Source organism: Pisolithus orientalis (assembly GCF_024613125.1).
Source record: "Pisolithus orientalis strain OTSU chromosome Unknown F5J12scaffold_6, whole genome shotgun sequence".
Classification (NCBI taxonomy): domain Eukaryota; kingdom Fungi; phylum Basidiomycota; class Agaricomycetes; order Boletales; family Pisolithaceae; genus Pisolithus; species Pisolithus orientalis.
In genome coordinates this window covers 1,204,339-1,223,967 of record NW_026260787.1, presented here as the reverse complement: position 1 = coordinate 1,223,967, position 19,629 = coordinate 1,204,339, and the positions used below count along the sequence as shown (strand labels likewise).

The window sequence follows — 19,629 nt, the reverse complement described above, 5'->3', positions numbered from 1 at the left end:
TCAAGATCCGTGTCTCTGCTTGGTACAAACCCGTTGTCCCAACAAGAGATCTTGTTAGTTTCCCAATTTACCCTTGGTTTATATTCCCGAAGGAACGGCATCCCAAGTAGGATGTGTTCCTTTCCTACCAGTGGCCCAACGTAGCATTTTACCCGGACAATTCGGTTCTTGATGAACAGCCGAAGCGTGACCTTCCTGGTAACCCATTCTATGTCCTTGCCGGTAAAGGAAGTTGTCTTGAACTTGCTCTTGACCCGGTAAGTTGGGATTTTGAGTTTTTGTACGATTCGCTCCGAAATGAGCGATACCTCTGCACCCGAATCGATGCATGCCATTACTCCTGCTTTGTGATTCAGCATGTATACCATCCCAAGTGGTGACCCGATTCTCATGGTCGATTCATCATCTATGGTGGTAGTACATATAGCGGATAACACTGAAGCGGGACCTACGTGAGGAGTTTCCGTGGTCCCCTTTAAAAATCCTTCTCATTCAGACCGTAAGCCTTAAGCTCGTCTCCAGTTGCCTGGCGATCTCCCACATAAGCAACCTTTCTTCCATCGTCTGAAAGAACGATTCGAATGCTGGGGTGACTGTTGGTCTTCTGAGATTGGCAATCACGTTTGTAGTGGCCTTTCTTTCCACATTCGTAACACGTGATGTCGTCATTTGATCGGCATACATTTCGCCTTCTTTTGTCGACGTCCATCGCATCAGAATCTCGGGAGTTCCCGCGGTAATGAATGAATTTGCGTTCATACCGGGATTCTTTGCCTTCAAGTATGTGTCTTGTTGCGATCGTGGTCCTGGCTTCTCCCGCGCACTGTATCCACTCGATGACGGTGGTGGGGGCGCGTCCTGAATTCAGGACCCAATCTCGATACTCCTTATTAAGGCCTTTCCCAAAGAAGATTCCTGCTTCTCGCGACTCTTCTTTCAGCTGGGCTTTATTTACAAGTCCGGTAAACTCAGCAATGTAGGCCTCGAGTTCTCGTTTGCCTTGGGTTATGTCGGACAGACGAAGGATAGCGAGCGCGGTTTGGTCTCCAGATTCGAAAGTAGCCTTGAGACGTTCAACGAACCTTTGGAAAGTATCGGAGTACCAAATAGTTCCGTCGAGGAGCTTGTTCTCGTTCTGGTAGTTTTCGGCGAACATTACCACGGCTCCCTTTGTCATATACGTGAGAGCAAACGAAATCTTGAGGGACTCCGTATTGTAGACATGTTTGTTAAGGTTCAAATATCCTTCGACTTGAGTTACCCAGGTTTGAAGCCCATTGTGGCTTCCATCATATTCTCCGGGATGCCCAACATTAAACTCCCGTCCTCCATTGGGTGGGCGGACACCATACGAGTCGTCGCCAGCATCGGCCGTGGCCTTACCCTTACTTGACCCACCTGCGGGGTCATCTGGGGGGATTACCTTTCCGAAACTTCTGGCGTACCAGGCTCGCAGGGCCGAGTCCGTAGGCGTTCCTGTTGGGAAGGGATCACTCGACTGTCCTTGACCAGCTATCTTCTGCCAGTCCTCGGCCAAAGAGTGCATCTGTCTTTCCAACCTTTCCTTCAACTCCTCTTCAGAATATACCTTCGGTGGCATTTCAGGAGCTGATTCCCCGTGACCAATTGTCATGGACATTTCCGTGATGCGTGCTTCTTGTTCTTCCTTGAGGACTGATCTGAAAGAAGTATCGGACTTCTGATCGTCTTCTTCTTCTGAACTAAGCACGATTTCTGATTCCCTAAAGTGGGACAAGTAAGACAACCTAGGGTTACTTGCTGTGGCGGACGGCCCAAGTCTTCCTAGCGGTATTGGCGGTAAAGGCGGGTTCCTTCCTAACCCAGTTGGTTTAACACGAGGCGGGACAGGAGGTCTCGACTTTGTAGGGTCTGACACTTTGATGAATAGTGACAACGAAGGCTGAGGGAGGATTTATTTCTCGAAAGAAACCTGTCAGCGTAAGAGGGATTGTGTGCGAGTGATTTTACATGTAGGGAACCACGAGCACAAGCTCTAGGGAGGCGATCTATTAAAGCCTAGTGGCTGCCTGTAGAGCGGTGTATTTGGTTAAGAGTAGAGGGATGCTTTTCAATTTCGAGAGGCGAAGCGAGTTAGTCTTTACACGTAGGGAGACCAACGAGCTTTTGTTTGAAAGTGAAGCGTGGTTTGTTGAAGTTCAGTAACCAGGGACGAGTAGACTTCCGCGGATTGGTCGACGAGTCCCGAAAGCTGCGCAGAGTTTTTCGATTTTGTTATGCCCAAGCGCGGTGACTTCTTCAAATAGAATAGGCACGAAGCGCGCGAGGGGGGGGAGTCTATGGGCCGAACTTGTCGTAACCCCTATGGCTGAGTTATAGCGATAATCCGGCAGAGGTTCCTTCTTCTGGCGAGTCCCTAAGGTTGTTCGCACGGAGAGAGAACAAGGATGAAAGCCAAGTGATTAGCTCAGTTGCAAGCTATCGAAAAACTGGAGATACAGGGTAGAGTACGTGGGTTTAAATACCTCTAAGTACGAGTACCCTACCAGTCGCGACGGACGCGTCGCGACGCGTATCCGCAGTAGTAAACAGACTAATCACTGAAATAAATATGAGTCACCTGGAGTCAGAGATGGGGATAGACCTGGGGATGAAGGCTATACCGGCTGCGCAATCAATGCGCAGCGAGGAGCCAGACTCCGGAGCTATAGTACAACATACAGGCAATATAAATGAGTCAGAAGTGTCAGCGGAACACCAACAGGACATCGCTACGATCATGAGGGCAGTGAACGTCACGGATGGATCACAAATGATGAGTCTCGACAGGTATTGGAAATACCTGGACAGCGGGTGATCCAAACTCTCCCTGTAGCATCCGCACCCCTAGAACGACCACCACCACGAGCGATGCGACGAGGCACGTGACGCACGTGACCACGAGGACCGAAAAAGGAAAGGGGCCGAAAAGAGAGCGTAACAGGCCCCACAGGCACCACCATGGGGTATGATATCTGCAATATAGGGATATAAATCCCATCCACTCATTTTGAACTGGCAAATGAGGGGGTGACTCTAAGAGTAATCATCAGTTCATCAAGCCACAGGGTTAAAAAATAAAAATAAAAATACCTTCACAAAATCCTTGAACACCTGCTTGGCATGCTGACCCTGAATATTAGCTCCCTTCTCATTGTCCCAGTGGGCTCCAGATGGTTGTGCTCAATAGTACTTGATATCATGATATATCTTTTGAATCTATGACAGAAGATCAGTAAAAATCACAAGTGGTTTACAATGCTGACTTACATAGCCAGTCCACTTGTTTCTCACTACTTGATAGTTCTTAGGAGGTCCATCTGTGCAATAGTTGGTGATATGCAGGGCAGCAGCTTGATATGTAGCCATCTTGAAGTTCCTGTTATTGCCTGCCTCATGCCAGTTGTCATGCAGGAACCTTACAAGAGCAGTGGTTTCTTCATGGTTCCAATGAACTTGTGGAGTGGGAGCACTAGTCTTATTAGGCATCAAGTGAGTTAGTGAATCCAGAGTGTACTGGGATACAAGGGCAACAACAGTGGCAGCCAATACCCAGGCAAGCCTAAGCTGATCCAGATCATCATAATCCATTGCAGGACATGTTTCAAACTCAATTCAAACTCACTATGTGAACTGCCCCAGTGGAAAAACATGTACAAGCATTGAAGGAACTAATTGCGACTTGCCCAAGGTTTCCGAACTAGCTCTAACAGTGACCATGCAATGGCTGCAACACCTGCCCAGGCATTGTCTGTTCTTGCTGGCATGTTTGGCAGCTTGGACATCGGCCGTCTCTCAGGACGAGCCGGTGGCTAATTTCTTTGGAAAACATAACGGTACGTCAGGGCACACCAACAACTGGGCAGTTCTCGTATGTGCATCGAGGTATTGGTTCAATTACAGGGTATGCCCACCTGCTTTTGACTTTTTCCCAACTCTCATTCTTTCCAGCACATGGCCAACGCGCTCGGGATGTAAGGTTCCCTTGGTCAGAACCTGATGTTCACTTCAATCACATCACACGCGTCGACCAGGTATCGCACTGTCAAGCGTCTCGGCATTCCCGATTCCAATATTATCCTCATGCTCGCAGACGACGTGGCGTGTAATGCGAGGAACAAATTCCCTGGAAGCGTTTACGCCAAGTCGGGACGTCACCTTGACCTGTACGGCGGAAATATCGAGGTAGACTATCGCGGGTACGAAGTCACGGTAGAGAACTTCATACGCCTTCTGACGGGTATGTCCTCCTTTTTCTGGATCACGCCTTTCTCCTGCGTTCGAAGCTCACGCGTGCGACAGGACGAGTTGATCCGTCGGTTCCGCGTTCCAAGCGTCTCCTGACAGACGATCGGTCTAACATCTTCGTGTACATGACCGGACATGGGGGTAATGAATTCCTTAAATTCCAAGACAACGAAGAAATCAGCGCATTCGATATTGCTGATGCTTTCGAACAAATGTGGCAGAAGAAGCGGTAAGCATGTTGACCAAACCGCTTGCGACGCAGCAATCCCATTCCTTGTCCGTCAGCTACAACGAGATATTCTTCATGATCGATACATGCCAAGCGAACACGATGTACTCTCAGTTCTACTCTCCGAACATTCTCGCAACGGGATCTTCTGAGATCGGGGAGAACTCCTATTCCGTAAGTTTATGGCTGCGGCACCCCCCAACCCAACTTACACCAAACAGCACGAGAATGATAACGACGTTGGCGTCTCTGTCATAGACAGTTATACACATTTCGTACTCGAGTTTATGGAGGGTATTAATAAGACAAGCCAAGTCTCAATGCAAGACCTGGTTCGTTCTCCCTACTTGGCTCATCTATAGCATAAACTAACCTCCGGTGATACTCAGTTCTCCTCGTACGACCCCGTCAAGATTCGGTCGCATCCAGGCGTGCGGTCGGATCTCTTCCAACGTCCATTGGAGGGCGCCCTCGTTACGGATTTCTTTGGAGGCGTCTCGCAAGCAGAGATTTTCCCTGTGACCGAGGAGGACGCAGACACCGCCCTGCAGTATATTACAAGGGTTTCTTTCCCCGACCACGTAGTCCACCCGGACCCAGTCAGCCCACAAGCATGTCACGACCAAGGCGTCAACACGACAAGATCAAATGCCACAGCTTTGACGCCGGAGAAAGACAACATAATGTTGGATGTACGCTGGAAGGACATCAGGAAATGGACCTCAATAGCTATTGTGGGCTTCCTTGTAGGCTGGGTCTCTTTTGTACGCTAAGCGCCATCGGATAATGCTAGCTGTCCACGACGGGATTACATCTGCAATTTTACACAGGCTAATGATTGTACATGGAGGATCAACGAGTGAAAAAAAGTACACTATTGCACAACAGTGTTCGCGATGCACAACGAGGGTTGGGTGAAGTCCATGGATTTCCTTCACTGGTCCACCCTCACCCCTGCCTGGCTGATACACCACTCCAAGACCGAACACGGCGGCCATAAACCCTCGGGCTCGTCACCCGCGTCCTGAAGGAGCAGCGCGACGACACCGTGCGGAGGGACGTTGTGTGCCGTGAAGCTCCTTACAGCAGTGCCGTTGTTTGTATGGGTCCAAAGGTCCTATGAGGGCACCATTTTCTTGGTATTAGAGAAATCCTACTAAAATGTCTGACTTACCCTAACGGAATACTGTCTACCCGCTCGGATCCACGGAGATTCGGTCAAATTGAAAGTCAGCGAAGCAGGTTCGTCCAATGTATTAATCTACTACCGTTGGAGACCATTTCGCAAAGAAGAAAAAGAAAAACTTACCAGCATAAATACGGTCCCGTTCTGGCTTTGTCCACTCCAATACTGTGCGGGATGCGTGTCGTTACTGACGAAGTCCGGCTAGAGGGGCTCAACCATAAGGGACAGATATTGGATCGTAACCACCAGCACTCACATTAATGCCCCATCGGAAAGGAGTGACACTGGTTCCGACGACAGGATCCTGATTAATGGCGATGATTTCACGGTTGGTAAGAATCTCTATGGTCTCTTTACTCGCTGTCTCCAACTATTTTCATCGAAATCAGTGGATGGAGCATAGAACACAGGTGTAAACCGCACGTCAGTTCCGATCAAGAGGGGAGACTTCATCAAGGCCCAGGCAACAAAGTGAGTCTTGGCTTCTTCGTATGTCAAATCGCCGTTCCCACTGAATAAAGAGGTTTAGCGGGGTCGCTTGTTTCCTGGTTGCCACTCACATTTCAAGCTGCAAGAGTCTGTGAAACTCCTTGACTACATAATGGGATGCTGCTACTCACCATGTCCATGTCGTTGTGTCCGTAGAAGTCATTGGCCCAAGCGTAGAATGAATTCCTAAAAGCACGTTAACGAATCCGGGCACAGGCATCAGAAAGATGGAGTACTTGTTGATAATGCTAGCGACAGACTTCCAGTTGGCACCTACGAGTGTTCAGTACATGCATATATGCGTCCCAAAATCGGATCTGGGCACACCAATATCGTCCGTAGTCTGGACCGCGGTGTCAGGTGTGGTATGATGGTTGCATGTACAAATACCTACCCGCCAACTCTGTCCATAGTTTCTACCCCACAGCCATACTTGCTCCTGTATACGAAAGTCATAAGTAACGCAATAAGGCGCAATGTGCGTCGTGCATACTCTTCCCCATTGACACAAGGACAGGATGAGAGGCGGCTTGCCAGTCGACTTGGATAAATCAGCGATAGCACTTGCCATGGGCTCGTACCCTGAGATCGGCTAAGACATTGGGTAGAACCAGACAATGCATTCATTACTCACGACCAATGATATTCTGTCGGGTAACATTGTCAAATGGTACGGCACAGTTGTCGTACCTAAGAACAAGAAGGTGAGGGTGATCCGAATAGAGTCTTCGGAATCGTACTTGAGATAATCGAATCCCCACTCCTCCCGAAACAATCTGACATCCCTAAGAACGTCTTAGCATACGGATCATGAGAAATCCATCAAACACACCTTGCTTCATTTTGGTATGAGCCTGGATAGAGCTGGCAAGTGAACCATCCCGCGTCACTGTACTTCAGAGGGGGTCAATGGACCTTTGTGTTTAGTTAATCAACTTACGATTCCAGCCTTCCTGTTAGACAGTCATTATCGCTCACGACATACGAGAAGCCAGGAACTCACAATCCCAAAGCGTGAATCCTGTCTGTCAGGGGCTTCATTCCTGAAGGAAACTTAGTTTTGCCTAATAAATGAGCTATTTTGACATCCCAGTATGCCGATACACGAGCTTACTTGCGACGATATCGCCCACAGGACTGCGCTGTCTCTCGGAGTAGCAGTCATCGATATTAACATAGTTGTATCCGACATCCTACAGGTGCAACTTGAGTATATGCGCTGAGGGTGGAGCTACTATGGAAATACGCACCACCAAACCCAGGGATATCATGAGGTTGGCATTCTTGATGATAATGTCCTCGCTGATGTCGCACTGTATGCGGTGTAAATCAGTCATAGCAGATTACAAGACATGCGAAAGACATACGTAGTATGCATTCCAGGCTGTATGTGGAGAATATCGTATCAGTCTGCGGTGGGGAAGCAAGAAGAGTGCCTACTATTATAACCCATGACTGGCAGAATCATCAGAACAGCACTGCAGAGGATTAATACAGCACATACCAGGAAGCTTTCCGACGCGGTAGTCGTACCCATTATATCCCTTGCCAGCGTGGAAGAGAAAGAAGGACGATCCGAGGGCAAGCACGAAGACGACAAGGCCAACGAATGCACTTCGAAACCTTCGCTTGGGTATGGTGGCCACATCTGCAGACGGCCTAGCGGTCAGCGTCGGGTCCATTTCAAATATCCTCTTTGCGTGTGCGTGTGACCCCTGTGAAGGATTAGTACTCACTGGGTCTGAGTAGGGGTGTCTGTGACGTCGATGGCTCTGGGGCCTGGGGAGGGTAGTCGTCCCCTGCAGTTGGCTTGGCAGTCATATTAGGACAAGCTTTGTCCTGATGGAAGTCGTGTCGTCGTATTAGTGAGAGGATGGACGACGGTCGGCAGGCGACGGGACATCAAGTCACCGGGGTCACGAGGCGAACTCGACGAATCGGCTATGGACAGGGGCTCGGGCAGATAGGCAACGCATCACCTCGGAATCTCATTCGACTGCTCTATGGTGTCTAAACCAGTCGACTCGACAACATTGCATTGGAAAGCACAGTAACAGTTTCTTGGAGAGTTCGAACCTCGGAACTCGCTTCGCCCGTCCGTAGAAAGTACGGTAGATTAAAAAATAAAATAACTCATACAACTAATTTACAACAGCCAGATGCCAAGAGTAGAGAAATCCGCAATATGCCCAAGATTACTTGGTTGCTGAGCTCGAGAACTGCAAACAGGATCAGATAGAGGTCGAGAAAGACAGCATCGCAAATAGGTACCTTGGTGACGCTCTTCGTGCCCTCTGAGATGGCATGCTTGGCAAGTTCACCCGGCAGGATCAAGCGTACCGCTGTTTGAATCTCCCGCGATGAGATGGTAGATTTTTTAGAGTATGCAGCAAGTTCTGAGACCATGTCAGTCTATAACACGCATTAGCCAAGTACCTGACTCACTGGATGCCTCGGTGGCAATGCGTTCAAAGATGTCGTTGACAAACGAGTTCAAAATGGCCATGGCCTTGTTTGAGATGCCCGTGTCAGGGTGGACCTGTTTGAGGACTGCAAAGTATCGTTATAAAGCGTTTTCATTGTTAGCAAGTCACTTCACGTACCCTTGTAGATGTAACTGGAGTAAGTCTCCTTGCGAACCTTGCGCTTCTTCTTCTTCTCGCCATCGGCGCCTGCATTAGCCGCAGAGGTCTTTGTGGCTTTCTTCGCCGCTTTGTCTGCAGTGGTCTTTGCAGGTGCCTTCGAGGCAGGGGTGGAAGCGGGGGCCTTGGAAGCGGTGGAGGCTGGTTTGGGTGCCATTGTAAGTTGGTCGTTGGTCGTGTGGTGTGAGCTGTGTGGATTCGACTGTGACGATGCATTTATAGGGCGGGGTCGCGTGTGGTCTTGTTTGTCACTCATATCTGATCGTGTCGCGTCTTTGTTGATTGGCAAACCTTAATCAGCCATGTCACGTGAATTAGTATAAATATCCGGCAGCTACCCCTCAGACCGCATCCATCCATACATCCGTCCATCCCACCCGCCACACCGCACCACACCCACAACCATCGTTAACATGTCTGGCAAAGGCGGAAAAGCAAAGTCCGGTGGCAAGGCCTCCACCGATTCCAAGTCTCAGTCTCGCTCGGCAAAAGCTGGCCTTCAATTCCCAGTCGGTCGTGTACACCGTCTCTTGAAGAAGGGCAACTACGCCCAACGTGTTGGTGCAGGTGCACCTGGTAAGCGCTTTGTTATTTCGAGAGGTTGGTGTATTCACTTACGCTCTCTGTAGTCTACCTCGCTGCCGTTCTGGAGTATCTCGCTGCTGAAATTCTTGAGCTTGCTGGCAACGCAGCTCGGGACAATAAGAAACAACGTATTGTACCTCGGCACTTGCAACTTGCCATCCGAAACGACGAAGAGTGCGTATTTCTGGTAGAGTTGTTGGCTTTTGACTGACATGCCACCAGGTTGAACAAACTCCTCGGTGACGTAGTCATCTCACAGGGTGGTGTCGTACCCTTCATCAACCCTGAGCTACTACCCAGCAAAACATCCAAGGGCAAGAAGGAGAGTCAGGAAGTGTAGATCTCGCTGCTATTCTTATTGGTGTTTTCGCTACTGTGTAGGATGTATTGTACAATATAGTCTTTTATTTCATTCCCTCTTGTCAACACTGATCTAGATCGGTTTGGTTCAGCACTTGTCGCATGAACCAGTAATTAAGCTAACTCACCATACGATGCGGCAAACCCAACTTATACAATTTCCAGTACTTCAGGCTCGTTGTTAATGATACTGGCTGAGCCCTGAGCGTGAGCGATGATTTTGCAATCAGATGCGATCCTGGTGTACTCGTTGTGAGGCAACGTCTTGAGCAGAAGCGCATGGAATGGTTGCTCAAAGCGCTCCAGTAGCATCCATACAGCGCTGTCCTTCGCTCCGGGAAGCAACCATTTTGGATCCCAAGGACGAATGAGAGTGTATGGCAAGTGACTGCCTGAACCTTCCTGGAGGTCGACCGAAATCGTGACTCGGAGAGGCTTCAGATCAGATGCATAGATTTCATATTCGTGACGCGAAGAGTCGTATGACGGTCCTAATAGTTTGACTGCTGTAATTGGGTAACGGAAACAAGGTAACGCAAGCCTGCGGTTGACGAAACGGGGGCGCGGTAACTTGACGATGGTTCTGTACAGCTTCCACACCCGTTTCATACTAATGTCGCTCCGTCCGGCAGGATTACCGGGGGTCGATTGCATGTAGGGCACAGTCTGATACGGCCTGAGCGTGGCAGGGAAACAGCTATGGAAAGTTGACCGCTGTCCAACCCAGTCCAAAACTGAAACATCTCCCGACTGTGAAATGATCTCCGCTAAAAGACGTCCCAGGGCTTTCTCCGCAGACTCTCCATATAGAACTGGTAGGTGGAGGTCAAAAATTCCAAAAAGCGAATAGGCAATATCTTCCGGTTTGGTGGTACGACGTGCTGACGCCCATTGGAGCCTCGATCTTGCATCATCCATACCGGGGCGGAAGTTCCTGAGATGCCCATCGGCTATGCCTGTAGCGCTTCGGAGCTTCTCAAGCACGCTGACATCTGCTTTGTGATTCGATGATGCGCTGTCCATGTAGAGTGTCCAGTCGGGCATATAAAACAAGACCGAGGGAGAAGCCAGCAACTCCTGGAGGGTCCAACCTCGTTTGAACCACACGCTGTTGGTGAATGAGGCTCTGTCGGGCACGTCTGACAGGTACACGATCGTCAGAGCTGCCCGACGGTACCAAGAGAACATGGACCCAATGGCCTCTTGCACCTCCGCGCTGCTGCCTTTATCGATGCAGCACGTATCGCTCCACGCCCACAAAAAACCTTGCCTAAAGGCAAGAAGACAAAAGCTCTGGAGCTTCACGACCCCGTCACCACTAGGCAAGTAGTAGATGCTTGTATCTCGCATGTTGCAGAGTAATGGTTCACCCCTTCCCCACCTATGAGACATCATGGCGTACCGAAAGAATTTCGAGACAGCCTTCCGGACCAGGGCTTCCAGTTTCCGGTCATCCAACATAGAGACCGACGAGAGTAGTTCACTGTATAGATCACTACGCTCGAAACGCAACATCTGTGCATCCCGATCGCATAGGGCTCCAGTTTCTGTGTTCAGCAATCGCAGTGGGATAACGGTTTCGTCAACGATGTTCGAGATCATTTGTTTGATATCAGAGTTAGGGGTGACAACTGGTGAGTCCCGTTTCTTGATTTTCAGTTCGATACAGTTCGCAAGGCATGCTCGAGCTGATAATCGATGTTCCGGAGGACAGAGTGCCACCGCATCCTGCGCAAGTCTGATAGCTTCATCCAGTTCCGCGTCCGCATCCACACCCAGTCTCTGGTATTTTTCACGAAGGCAGGTTGCAAGGTTGACTAGAGACATGAATCGATCGGGAGAGGCTGGAGAAGTGCACTCTAAGATAACTCGTCGGAGAGAGATCCTTCCTTCTAGGTCCGTCAAGGTACTCTCGCTTTCGAATCGCTTGTCCAGAAAGTCCACAAGGGCGACGAGAGGCGCAAGGCGTCCTGGATGCCCTGGCGGCATGAGTTCCAATGCAGCACGTCGATGGGTAATGATTTCTGTCAAATCTTCTTTAGCGCGCTCCCTCCTAAATCGCTCATCCAAGTTATTCGCAAGGTCCGTCAGACACACACGGCGTCGAGGATGCCCTTGCGGAATGAGCTTCAGTGCAGCACGTTGGAGGATGATGATCTCCGTCAAATCCTCCATAGCACCCTCCTTCCTAAATCGCTCATCTAGGTTATTCATGAGGTTGACGAGTGCCACCAGGCGTTCTGCTGAGGGAGTGGATTCTACCACAGCACGTCGGAGAGTAATGACTTCCGTCAAATCTTCCATAGCACCCTTCCTCCTAAATCGCTCGTCCAGGTTGTTTGCAAGGCCGGCGAGAGACGCGAGGTGTTCCGGATGCCCCGGTGGAATGAGTTCCAATGCCGCACGTCGGTGGATTATGGCTTCCATTAAATCTTCCATGGCGCCCTCCTTTCTAAACCGCTCGTCCAGGTTGTTCGCGAGGTTGACGAGAGCCTCCAGACGTTTCTCTGAGGGAGTGAATTCCAATATGGCACGTCGAAGAGTGATGATTTCCATCAAATCCTTCACGGCGCTCTCCTTGTTATATCGCTGGTCCAGGTAATTCACAGCGATGATGAGAGAGGCAAAGTGTTCTGGATGTTCCGGAGGAGTGGATTTCAGCACACCCCGTACAACGGTGATTATCACATCTAAAACAACTTTCTCCCGTTTGTCCCAAAATCTTTCAGAAAGTGCATCGGCAAGACCGACAAGAGCTGAGCGGCGGTCTGATTGCTGCGAGGGAGCGCATTCCAACAGAACGCGTTGAGATGCGAGGTTTTCCATGGCATCTTCAGCTGCACCATCCATCCTGAATTGTTCCTCCAGATATCTCGTGAGTTTAGCAAGAGACGGCAGATATTCTGGATCCTCTGGGGGCATGAGCTCCAGCATAGCATGACGAAGGGCAATGATCTCTCTCAAATCATCCATAGCACTTCCCCCCCTGAATCGCTCATCCAGGTAAGTCGCGAGTCTGGCGAGAGATGGAAGATGTTCTGGATCCTTTGGGGACGTAAGTTCCAGCACGGCACGGTAAAGGGAGATGAGCTCCATCAGATCTTCCATGCAACCATCTCTCCTGAATCGCTCCTCTAGGTAATTCGCAAGGTTGAGGAGAAAAGTTCGCCGTTCCGGATCACCCGGAGGAGTGAGCTTCAGTGCAGCACGTCGAAGGGCAATGAGCTCCGCCAAATCTTCTATGCCGCCGTCTTTCTTGAACCGCTCGCCTAGGGCTTTCGCGAGTTTGAGGAGAAACCCAGAGTAATCTGGATGCCCTGGTGAAATAACTTCCAACGCAGCACGTCGGAGGTTGATGATTTCCGTCAGATCTTTCACGAGATCCTCCTTCCTAAATCGCTCATCCAGGAAATTCACGAGCTTGACAATAGATACAAGGCGTTGTGGATGCCGTGGAGGAATGAGTTCCAATACAGCACGTCGGTGAGTGATGATTTCAGTGTCACCTTGCATGGCATGCTCCCTCTGAAGTCGCTCGTCCAGGCTATCTGAGAGGCTGACAAGGGACGCAAGATGTTCTGGATACCACGGGCTACTGAGTTCTAGCGCAGCACGTTGGAGGTTAATGATTTCCGTCAGGTCTTCCATAGCCAGCTCCATCCGGTATCGCTGGTCTAGGCAACTCGCAAGGCGGACCAGAGACAGACGGTAATGTGGATGCCACGGCGGAGTGAGTACCAAGGCAGCACGCCGGAGTGTGATCATTTCCGTCAAATCATTCATTGAGTCCTTCTCCGTGAATCGCTTGTCCAGAAGATTTATGAGGCAGTTGAGTGATGCCAAGCGCTCTGGGTGTCCTGGGGGCGTGAGTTCTAGGGCAGCACGTTGGTGAATGATGGCCTCGCTCAAATCTTCCGTGGAGCTCTCCCTCTGGCATCTCCCACCCAGGTAATCTGCGAGGTTGACTAGAGACGAACGACGTTCTGGATGCCCCAAAGGAGCCAATTTCAATGCAGCACGTCGGAGTGTGATAATTTCCATCAGGTCGTCTGGGATATGTTCCCTCCGGTATCGCTCCTCAAGGAAATTCGCAAGGCTGACCAAGGATGCAAAGTGTTCCCGGTGCTGTGGAGGAGTAACTTCCAGCACAATACGCCGCAGGCAGATTATCTCGTCTAAATCGGCCTTGATCCCTTCCTTTCCGTACCACTCAGAGATTGCATCAGCAAGGCTGATGACAGCTGAGCGACGGTCTGGATGTCCTACTGGAGCACTCTCCAATGCAAGCCGCTTGAGGGTAATCTTGTCTAGGGCCGCTTTCTTCGCGTCCTTCAAGAACGGGGGCCCCAACTCAAGCCAGCGCTTTTCTTTAAACTCCTTGGATCTCCGCCCGAACGGGCGCTTCCTTCGTCCTAAGCAGTTTAAAAACTCCTGGATAATGAGCCGCGCCATGACGGGTGCTCCGTCGAACACTATCCTGAGCATCGATGCACCTACGACATTTGCCTGATGTCGCAGCTGTGCCATTAATGCTCCGAAATCCTGAGCGGTTAGCCCCGCCCGCGAAAATATTGTGGGCACGATATGCCCGGCGCTAGGGCCAAGATTTCGAGGGCAAGCACGCCAGAATGCTTCGAAGTGCTTCGATACCCTCATGTCTGCATCGTCCGGGTTTGATTCGACACTGTGCATGTACAGAATCCCAGATGCCTTGGAAAACGCAGTAAAACTGATCGGATAGGGGTTATTCACCACATGGAAGAAGAAAACATGTCTTACTTTGAATCTATCCATTTTTTCAAAATCTCTTCCCCGCCAGTGTTAGTGTAAAAGGACGGCGTGTCCACAAGGACGATGTCTCTTTCGTCTCCCTCGAAACGGCACCTTTCCGCATAAACCTCCGTTGTAGGGGATTTCCGTCCACCATGGAGCGAAATATGAGACTTTGCGATTTGTAAAAGGATATCAAAAAACTGGAGTAGCAGAAAGCAAAATGAACAACAGCACAAGGAGAGGGAGAGGAGCGCTGATATTACCCGACTCTTTCCCGAGCCTGAAGGGCCTATGATGCTAATTGTACTCTTAGTGATACTGCATAACCGAGGACGGTACCAGTGCACTTACAACACTATGGTATCTGTTGGTGAAATGACCTTCGCGGCCTTAGTCTGTCGAGACCAGGGAAACAGGGACATTATCTGGTAAACGACAAGTACTGAAGTGTCGGTTGAGCAGTGCGAAGGCGAGATAGAAGAATGACGCTCGTGCGCCCCTGAGCGTCTCGTCCGGCACCGCCCTTGGCGCTCATTCCAGTGGGTAGTGCATCATGGTTACTACTGCCGGAGCACCTTACTTGCAAACCCGGCTGGAATCCTGCCTCAAACGATTGTAGACATCTTTCAAGTCGTTATATAGCTTCGTGTATCTGGGTCATGGTGTAGGGCCATGCAAGTCGCGGTCGATCGTCGATCGTATTTCGCACCGGGCCGGGTGCGTAGCCGGGCTACGCAACCGGCTAACACTAATGTTGGCATAGCTCAACCGAACAAGAGGGTTGGTCATCGAGTTGCCTATCCCCAAATGTAGCTTCATATTTTGACATGACAAACAAAAAAGATATATCTCAACATCTAGTAATGATTTGGCTGAACTTGTGAAGCTGTAGCAACCCCATGTAGCCGAGCTGGTCACCCGACCCACGAGTAGGGGTAGTATCATGGTCCAGAGCTACGCACAGAATTGCGCAGCTGCACAGTGGCGCGCTCCGCTTGCTTGTAGATGTCACTGGAATGAGTGATGGGTATGCTTTTTCATATGAGTTTATATGCTAAGAGTATGCCTTCGAGTGTGTCACCGTGCACAGGGGCTTCAATGAAGTATCCCCGGATCCGGAGCCATTTGCGGTCCAAATTGCGATCAAGCCACACATGCTTCTTTATAAGGAAACACGAAGGAAGTATAAGCGTTGGACCTCCCTACCAGCTAAATGATAGTGCAAAATTCTCATAACGCACTGTTGTACGAAGAAGTAGCTACGTCGACTGACCGTCAGTCTTCAACGTTCTCCACCTCGTCCGGAGTTGGTTAGGCTCGTTCAAGGTGCGTGACATCCTCACATTATATTTTTGTTATCAACTGGCGGAAAAAGCAAAGTCCGGTGGCAAGGCTTCCGCTTCTACCGGTCCTAAGTTTCAGTCTCACTCAGCAGAAGCTGGCCTTCAATTCCCAGTCGGCCGTGTACACCGCCTCTCGAGGAAGGGCAACTACGCCCTAAGCAATTTACTATTTCAAGAGGTGGTGTGTTCGTTTACGCTCTTTGTAGTCTACCTCGCAGTTGCATGGAGTACTTTGCTTTTGCTACTGAAATTCTTGAGCTTGCTGGTAACCCATACCGGGCCAACAAGGAATAACCTACTGTGCCACGGAACTTGCGACTTGTCATCCGAAACAATGAGGAGTGCGTATCTCTGGTAGAGTTGTTGTTTTTGATCGACATGCCGCCGGGTTCAACAAACTTCTCTGTGAGGTCGTCATCTCACAGGGTGGTGTCGTACCCTTCATTAACCCTGAGCTACTACCCAGGAAGACATCCAAGGGCAAGGAGAGCCAGGAATTGTAGATTGGGTTGTTATTTTCATTGATGCTGTGGTGGTGTAAGTTCCAACGCAGAACACCGAAGGCTAGTTATCTGGTCTAAATCAGGCTTGACCCTTCCTCTCCACGACAAAGTTCCAAGATTGCGCGGGTAAGACTGGTAAAAGCTGAACGACAGTTTGGATGTCCTGGGAAAACGCCAACCAACGCAATCCGCCTGTGGATGATCCTGTCCAGAGCTGTTTTCTTCTGCGCGTCCAACTGTCGTCCTATGGTGTTTAAAATTTCCTGTGCATCGTCCCACGACATGTCGGGTCTTCCACCAAATGGTCTGCAAAGCATCGAGACACCTACGTTATCTGCCTGATGCTGGAGGAGTTCCATCCTTGACTTGACCGTCTGAGCAGACAATGTTTTCCCTGAAAGCATAGCCGGCACGACGTACACGAGGCTAGGAGCAGGATCTCCATGGTAGGTGCGCCGAAAAGCATCGAGATGTATGACACCCTCCACTGCGGGTTCGATACGACATCGTGCATGTACAGAACCACGGCTTCCCCACACGGGGTGGTGTAACTGCTCAGGTAGGTTTCGCGTCGCATGTGAGGGAACAAAAAAAAAAAGAAGCGTTTTACTTTAAATTCACCCATTGCTTCAAATTTTCTTCCCCGTTAAGTCCTTCGTTGGTGTAAAAAGACAGCGTGTTCACAAGGGTGACAACGCTCTCGACTCCTTCGTTGAACCCTAAGGACCTATGACGCCGAAGACGGCATCAACGCACTCGCAGCACTGCAATAACTGTCGGCTCCGACGGGACGAATACATCTGACAAACGGCAGGTGTTGAGAGTTCGGGTAAGCAGTGAGGAAGTGAGGTGAAACTACACAAGCCTTAGCCCTCTATCCAGCAGTTGGTATACAGCACTGTAGCCGACCACTGAGTCATCTTACTTCCATCCCTCGCTTGGATCAAGTTGAGCGCTTTCAGAATCATATTGGACGTTGAACTTCCTCCTATTTTACTAGTAACTGAATCCGTATGCGGGATTTCCATATTTGTGGCCTTCGCTTATGTAATGCGTTCCCTGTTGGAATACCGAACGACTTTCCTTGTGTACTTACGCGGTGACGACCTTGCACGATTTTATGGACGAAAAGCAAACACCACAGCAGACCTCGTCGCCTTGCGCGTTGGCGGGATGTATGAAGAAGTGGCTGCTTCGACTGATGGTATTCTGCGCTCTCTACTTCGTCTGGAGTTGGTTGGACACGGTCAAGGTGCGTGGCATCCCTAGCGTTCTATATATTTTATTTTAATAGACGAGTCGTGTCGTGCAGAGCCGGTGGTATGTCTTTGACCCACCGTTTCTTCATGAACTCGCCAAGGATGCCGTCGCTGCCCACCCAGACAACCTCGACGGCATCATCCAACACATTGTCACGAACCTTACCAACACATATCCAGCCTCTGCGGGCATCATTTCGCTCAATACCGACTCCTCCGAATGGACATTCAATAACGCAGGAGGTGCCATGGGTGCCATGTACATCATACACGCCTCTATCACGGAATACCTGATCATATTTGGGACTCCCCTCGGTACGGAGGGGCATACCGGTTTGCACCCTGCGGATGATTATTTCCATATTCTGCATGGCGAACAATGGGCGTTCGAGCCTGGCGCACTTGAGATGGAGAGGTATGTGCCTGGAGACGTGCATTTCCTCCCAAGGGGTACTGCGAAACAGTACAAGATGCACGAGGGGTGTTTCGCTTTAGAGTACGCTAGAGGTGAATATTTTTTGCTCCTGTCTCTCCTTGTAAACTGGGACTGACGAGAATGACCCTCTAGGATGGATTCCATTGATGTTGCCTTTTGGTTTGGCAGACACGTTGACGTCTACACTCGATATCCCAACGTTCATCCGCACTGCACACATTACCGGTCGTGAAATAATCAACAACTTGCTCATTGGAAAGATTTGAATTCCATCATCCAGAATACTTAACCTGTGTTATCTGTCTGGGAACCATCCACAACAGTTTGCATGTATAGAGTACGATACCCACCGCCAAATTTAATCTGTTGGACACAATCGTCCAGTCTCATGCTGATGCAGGGGCCGTATATCTTTGGAAAGGTTACTCCTTTTTTTTGCATGACCCACGAACTTTGTGGAAACTATGTCTGGCTCACTTTTAGAGGTGTTTGTTGGATCAATTTGTGGTTCGCAGGCCACTGCTAGCTACCTGTGGTCACAGCTCCCGCTACTGAGTCGTCCAGCTCAAAATCGCAGACCCTAAAATACCACAAGTAAGCTAGTATTTGAAAACCATCCATGTATGAGACAAGTATGCGGGGCCTCAAGCAGATTTTCCCTCCATGGCAGCCTCGACGAGTTCACCAACCCACCGCTCGAACACTTCCTGTGCCATGACACCCTTTTCGTCAAAGAAGGCACTGCACTCTTTAGATCCCTGTGCGCGGTTCTTGCAGAGCAGGGACTTTCCACTCGAGGTAGATTGAAGGTACGTGATGTTTAAGGAGTAAGAGGGAGCGTTAGAAGGGGATGCGATTGGGGTGGGCGATGATACGGGGATGGTCCGTGAGGATATTGTGATCTTCTCGGTGTTGATTCGTTTACTAAAAGATTTACGTCTTCCGACGAAGATGACATCCCCTTCTACGAAGTAAGCATAGAGGGTTTGTAGGGTGGTTAGGATAACATAGCTAATGCGGAGCGTGGTCAACACGTTCAGAGAGAACGAAATGGCTTAAGTGCGGGGGACGTACAGGATGAATCCTGCCCATACGGCTGGCTTGGCTCGTTCAAACTCAGTTTTCCAACCGTACAATCCCGTCGCCGCAGCGACAAACACACTAGCCCATCCTAGTGTCAGCCTCACGTCTGTGTGGAGATGTATTTGCTTGAACAGGTTCGGACGCGAGAGGTACTGCACGAGAGACGCATGATATGAGTCCACGTGAACTTTAGAAGAAGAGATAGAGAGAGGCACGGACGCGTTTGAGAGCGTCGTCACAAGCGTTCTTCAAGTCGGTCGCATTGGCATTATTGACCTTGATCGTCTCGCGCTCTGAAGAGGGTGCGGCGGGGATGCTGAGTGGCCCTGGTGGTTTCTCTGGCGAGGCTGAGCTTGCCCGACGTGAACTGGCTTTCGTTGCTGGTTGTGGGGAGCTTGTCTCGTTGGGGGTCATTTCAGTAATGCCTCCTGGGGAGTCCGTCACTGAGAACCCGCGAGACGACGTGTTCAGAGGT

The 19,629-nt window shown here is 50.1% G+C and overlaps 8 protein-coding genes across 8 annotated transcripts; 3 read left to right on the top strand and 5 right to left on the bottom strand.

The window, feature by feature from the left end:
• The first annotated feature begins 3,565 nt into the window (after positions 1–3,565).
• On the top strand, positions 3,566–5,303 carry F5J12DRAFT_814617 (peptidase C13 family-domain-containing protein). The gene is made up of 7 exons (XM_051744993.1): positions 3,566–3,922; positions 3,970–3,992; positions 4,053–4,258; positions 4,321–4,495; positions 4,552–4,669; positions 4,717–4,827; positions 4,885–5,303. Exons 1-7 carry the CDS (start codon positions 3,737–3,739, stop codon positions 5,266–5,268), a joined length of 1,203 nt encoding a protein of 400 aa, XP_051602819.1. The 5' UTR covers positions 3,566–3,736; the 3' UTR covers positions 5,269–5,303.
• On the bottom strand, positions 5,304–8,140 carry F5J12DRAFT_814611 (glycoside hydrolase family 27 protein). Its single transcript, XM_051744992.1, has 22 exons — positions 7,907–8,140; positions 7,675–7,818; positions 7,611–7,625; positions 7,538–7,554; positions 7,421–7,483; positions 7,285–7,363; positions 7,174–7,234; positions 7,111–7,123; positions 7,003–7,064; positions 6,911–6,955; positions 6,805–6,860; positions 6,664–6,752; positions 6,565–6,609; positions 6,498–6,513; positions 6,407–6,443; positions 6,302–6,356; positions 6,242–6,249; positions 6,105–6,192; positions 5,938–6,051; positions 5,805–5,882; positions 5,670–5,756; positions 5,304–5,612 (listed from the first exon to the last, which is right to left on the bottom strand). Exons 1-22 carry the CDS (start codon positions 7,989–7,991, stop codon positions 5,430–5,432), a joined length of 1,440 nt encoding a protein of 479 aa, XP_051602818.1. The 5' UTR covers positions 7,992–8,140; the 3' UTR covers positions 5,304–5,429.
• On the bottom strand, positions 8,131–9,002 carry F5J12DRAFT_814607 (histone-fold-containing protein). Its single transcript, XM_051744991.1, has 4 exons — positions 8,774–9,002; positions 8,616–8,720; positions 8,442–8,566; positions 8,131–8,389 (listed from the first exon to the last, which is right to left on the bottom strand). Exons 1-4 carry the CDS (start codon positions 8,967–8,969, stop codon positions 8,366–8,368), a joined length of 450 nt encoding a protein of 149 aa, XP_051602817.1. The 5' UTR covers positions 8,970–9,002; the 3' UTR covers positions 8,131–8,365.
• A 161-nt stretch (positions 9,003–9,163) lies between these two features.
• Positions 9,164–9,795, top strand: F5J12DRAFT_814605 (histone-fold-containing protein). Its single transcript, XM_051744990.1, has 3 exons — positions 9,164–9,388; positions 9,442–9,571; positions 9,620–9,795. Exons 1-3 carry the CDS (start codon positions 9,226–9,228, stop codon positions 9,735–9,737), a joined length of 411 nt encoding a protein of 136 aa, XP_051602816.1. The 5' UTR covers positions 9,164–9,225; the 3' UTR covers positions 9,738–9,795.
• Positions 9,796–9,907: 112 nt separating this feature from the next.
• F5J12DRAFT_911477 (uncharacterized protein) lies at positions 9,908–15,193 on the bottom strand (the record flags this gene model as incomplete). Its single annotated transcript, XM_051749039.1, has 4 exons — positions 14,882–15,193; positions 14,794–14,827; positions 14,537–14,730; positions 9,908–14,486 (listed from the first exon to the last, which is right to left on the bottom strand). Exons 1-4 carry the CDS (start codon positions 14,950–14,952, stop codon positions 9,908–9,910), a joined length of 4,878 nt encoding a protein of 1,625 aa, XP_051602815.1. The 5' UTR covers positions 14,953–15,193.
• Positions 15,194–16,255: 1,062 nt separating this feature from the next.
• Positions 16,256–17,338, bottom strand: F5J12DRAFT_814599 (uncharacterized protein). The gene is made up of 2 exons (XM_051744989.1): positions 16,987–17,338; positions 16,256–16,927 (listed from the first exon to the last, which is right to left on the bottom strand). Exons 1-2 carry the CDS (start codon positions 16,999–17,001, stop codon positions 16,451–16,453), a joined length of 492 nt encoding a protein of 163 aa, XP_051602814.1. The 5' UTR covers positions 17,002–17,338; the 3' UTR covers positions 16,256–16,450.
• Positions 17,339–17,460: 122 nt separating this feature from the next.
• On the top strand, positions 17,461–18,474 carry F5J12DRAFT_496999 (ERG2/sigma1 receptor-like protein). Its single transcript, XM_051739718.1, has 3 exons — positions 17,461–17,628; positions 17,689–18,142; positions 18,204–18,474. Exons 1-3 carry the CDS (start codon positions 17,497–17,499, stop codon positions 18,335–18,337), a joined length of 720 nt encoding a protein of 239 aa, XP_051602813.1. The 5' UTR covers positions 17,461–17,496; the 3' UTR covers positions 18,338–18,474.
• Positions 18,361–19,599, bottom strand: F5J12DRAFT_496996 (microsomal signal peptidase 25 kDa subunit-domain-containing protein). The gene is made up of 4 exons (XM_051739717.1): positions 19,374–19,599; positions 19,146–19,306; positions 18,549–19,082; positions 18,361–18,482 (listed from the first exon to the last, which is right to left on the bottom strand). Exons 1-3 carry the CDS (start codon positions 19,566–19,568, stop codon positions 18,716–18,718), a joined length of 723 nt encoding a protein of 240 aa, XP_051602812.1. The 5' UTR covers positions 19,569–19,599; the 3' UTR covers positions 18,361–18,482; positions 18,549–18,715.
• Positions 19,600–19,629: the final 30 nt, after the last annotated feature.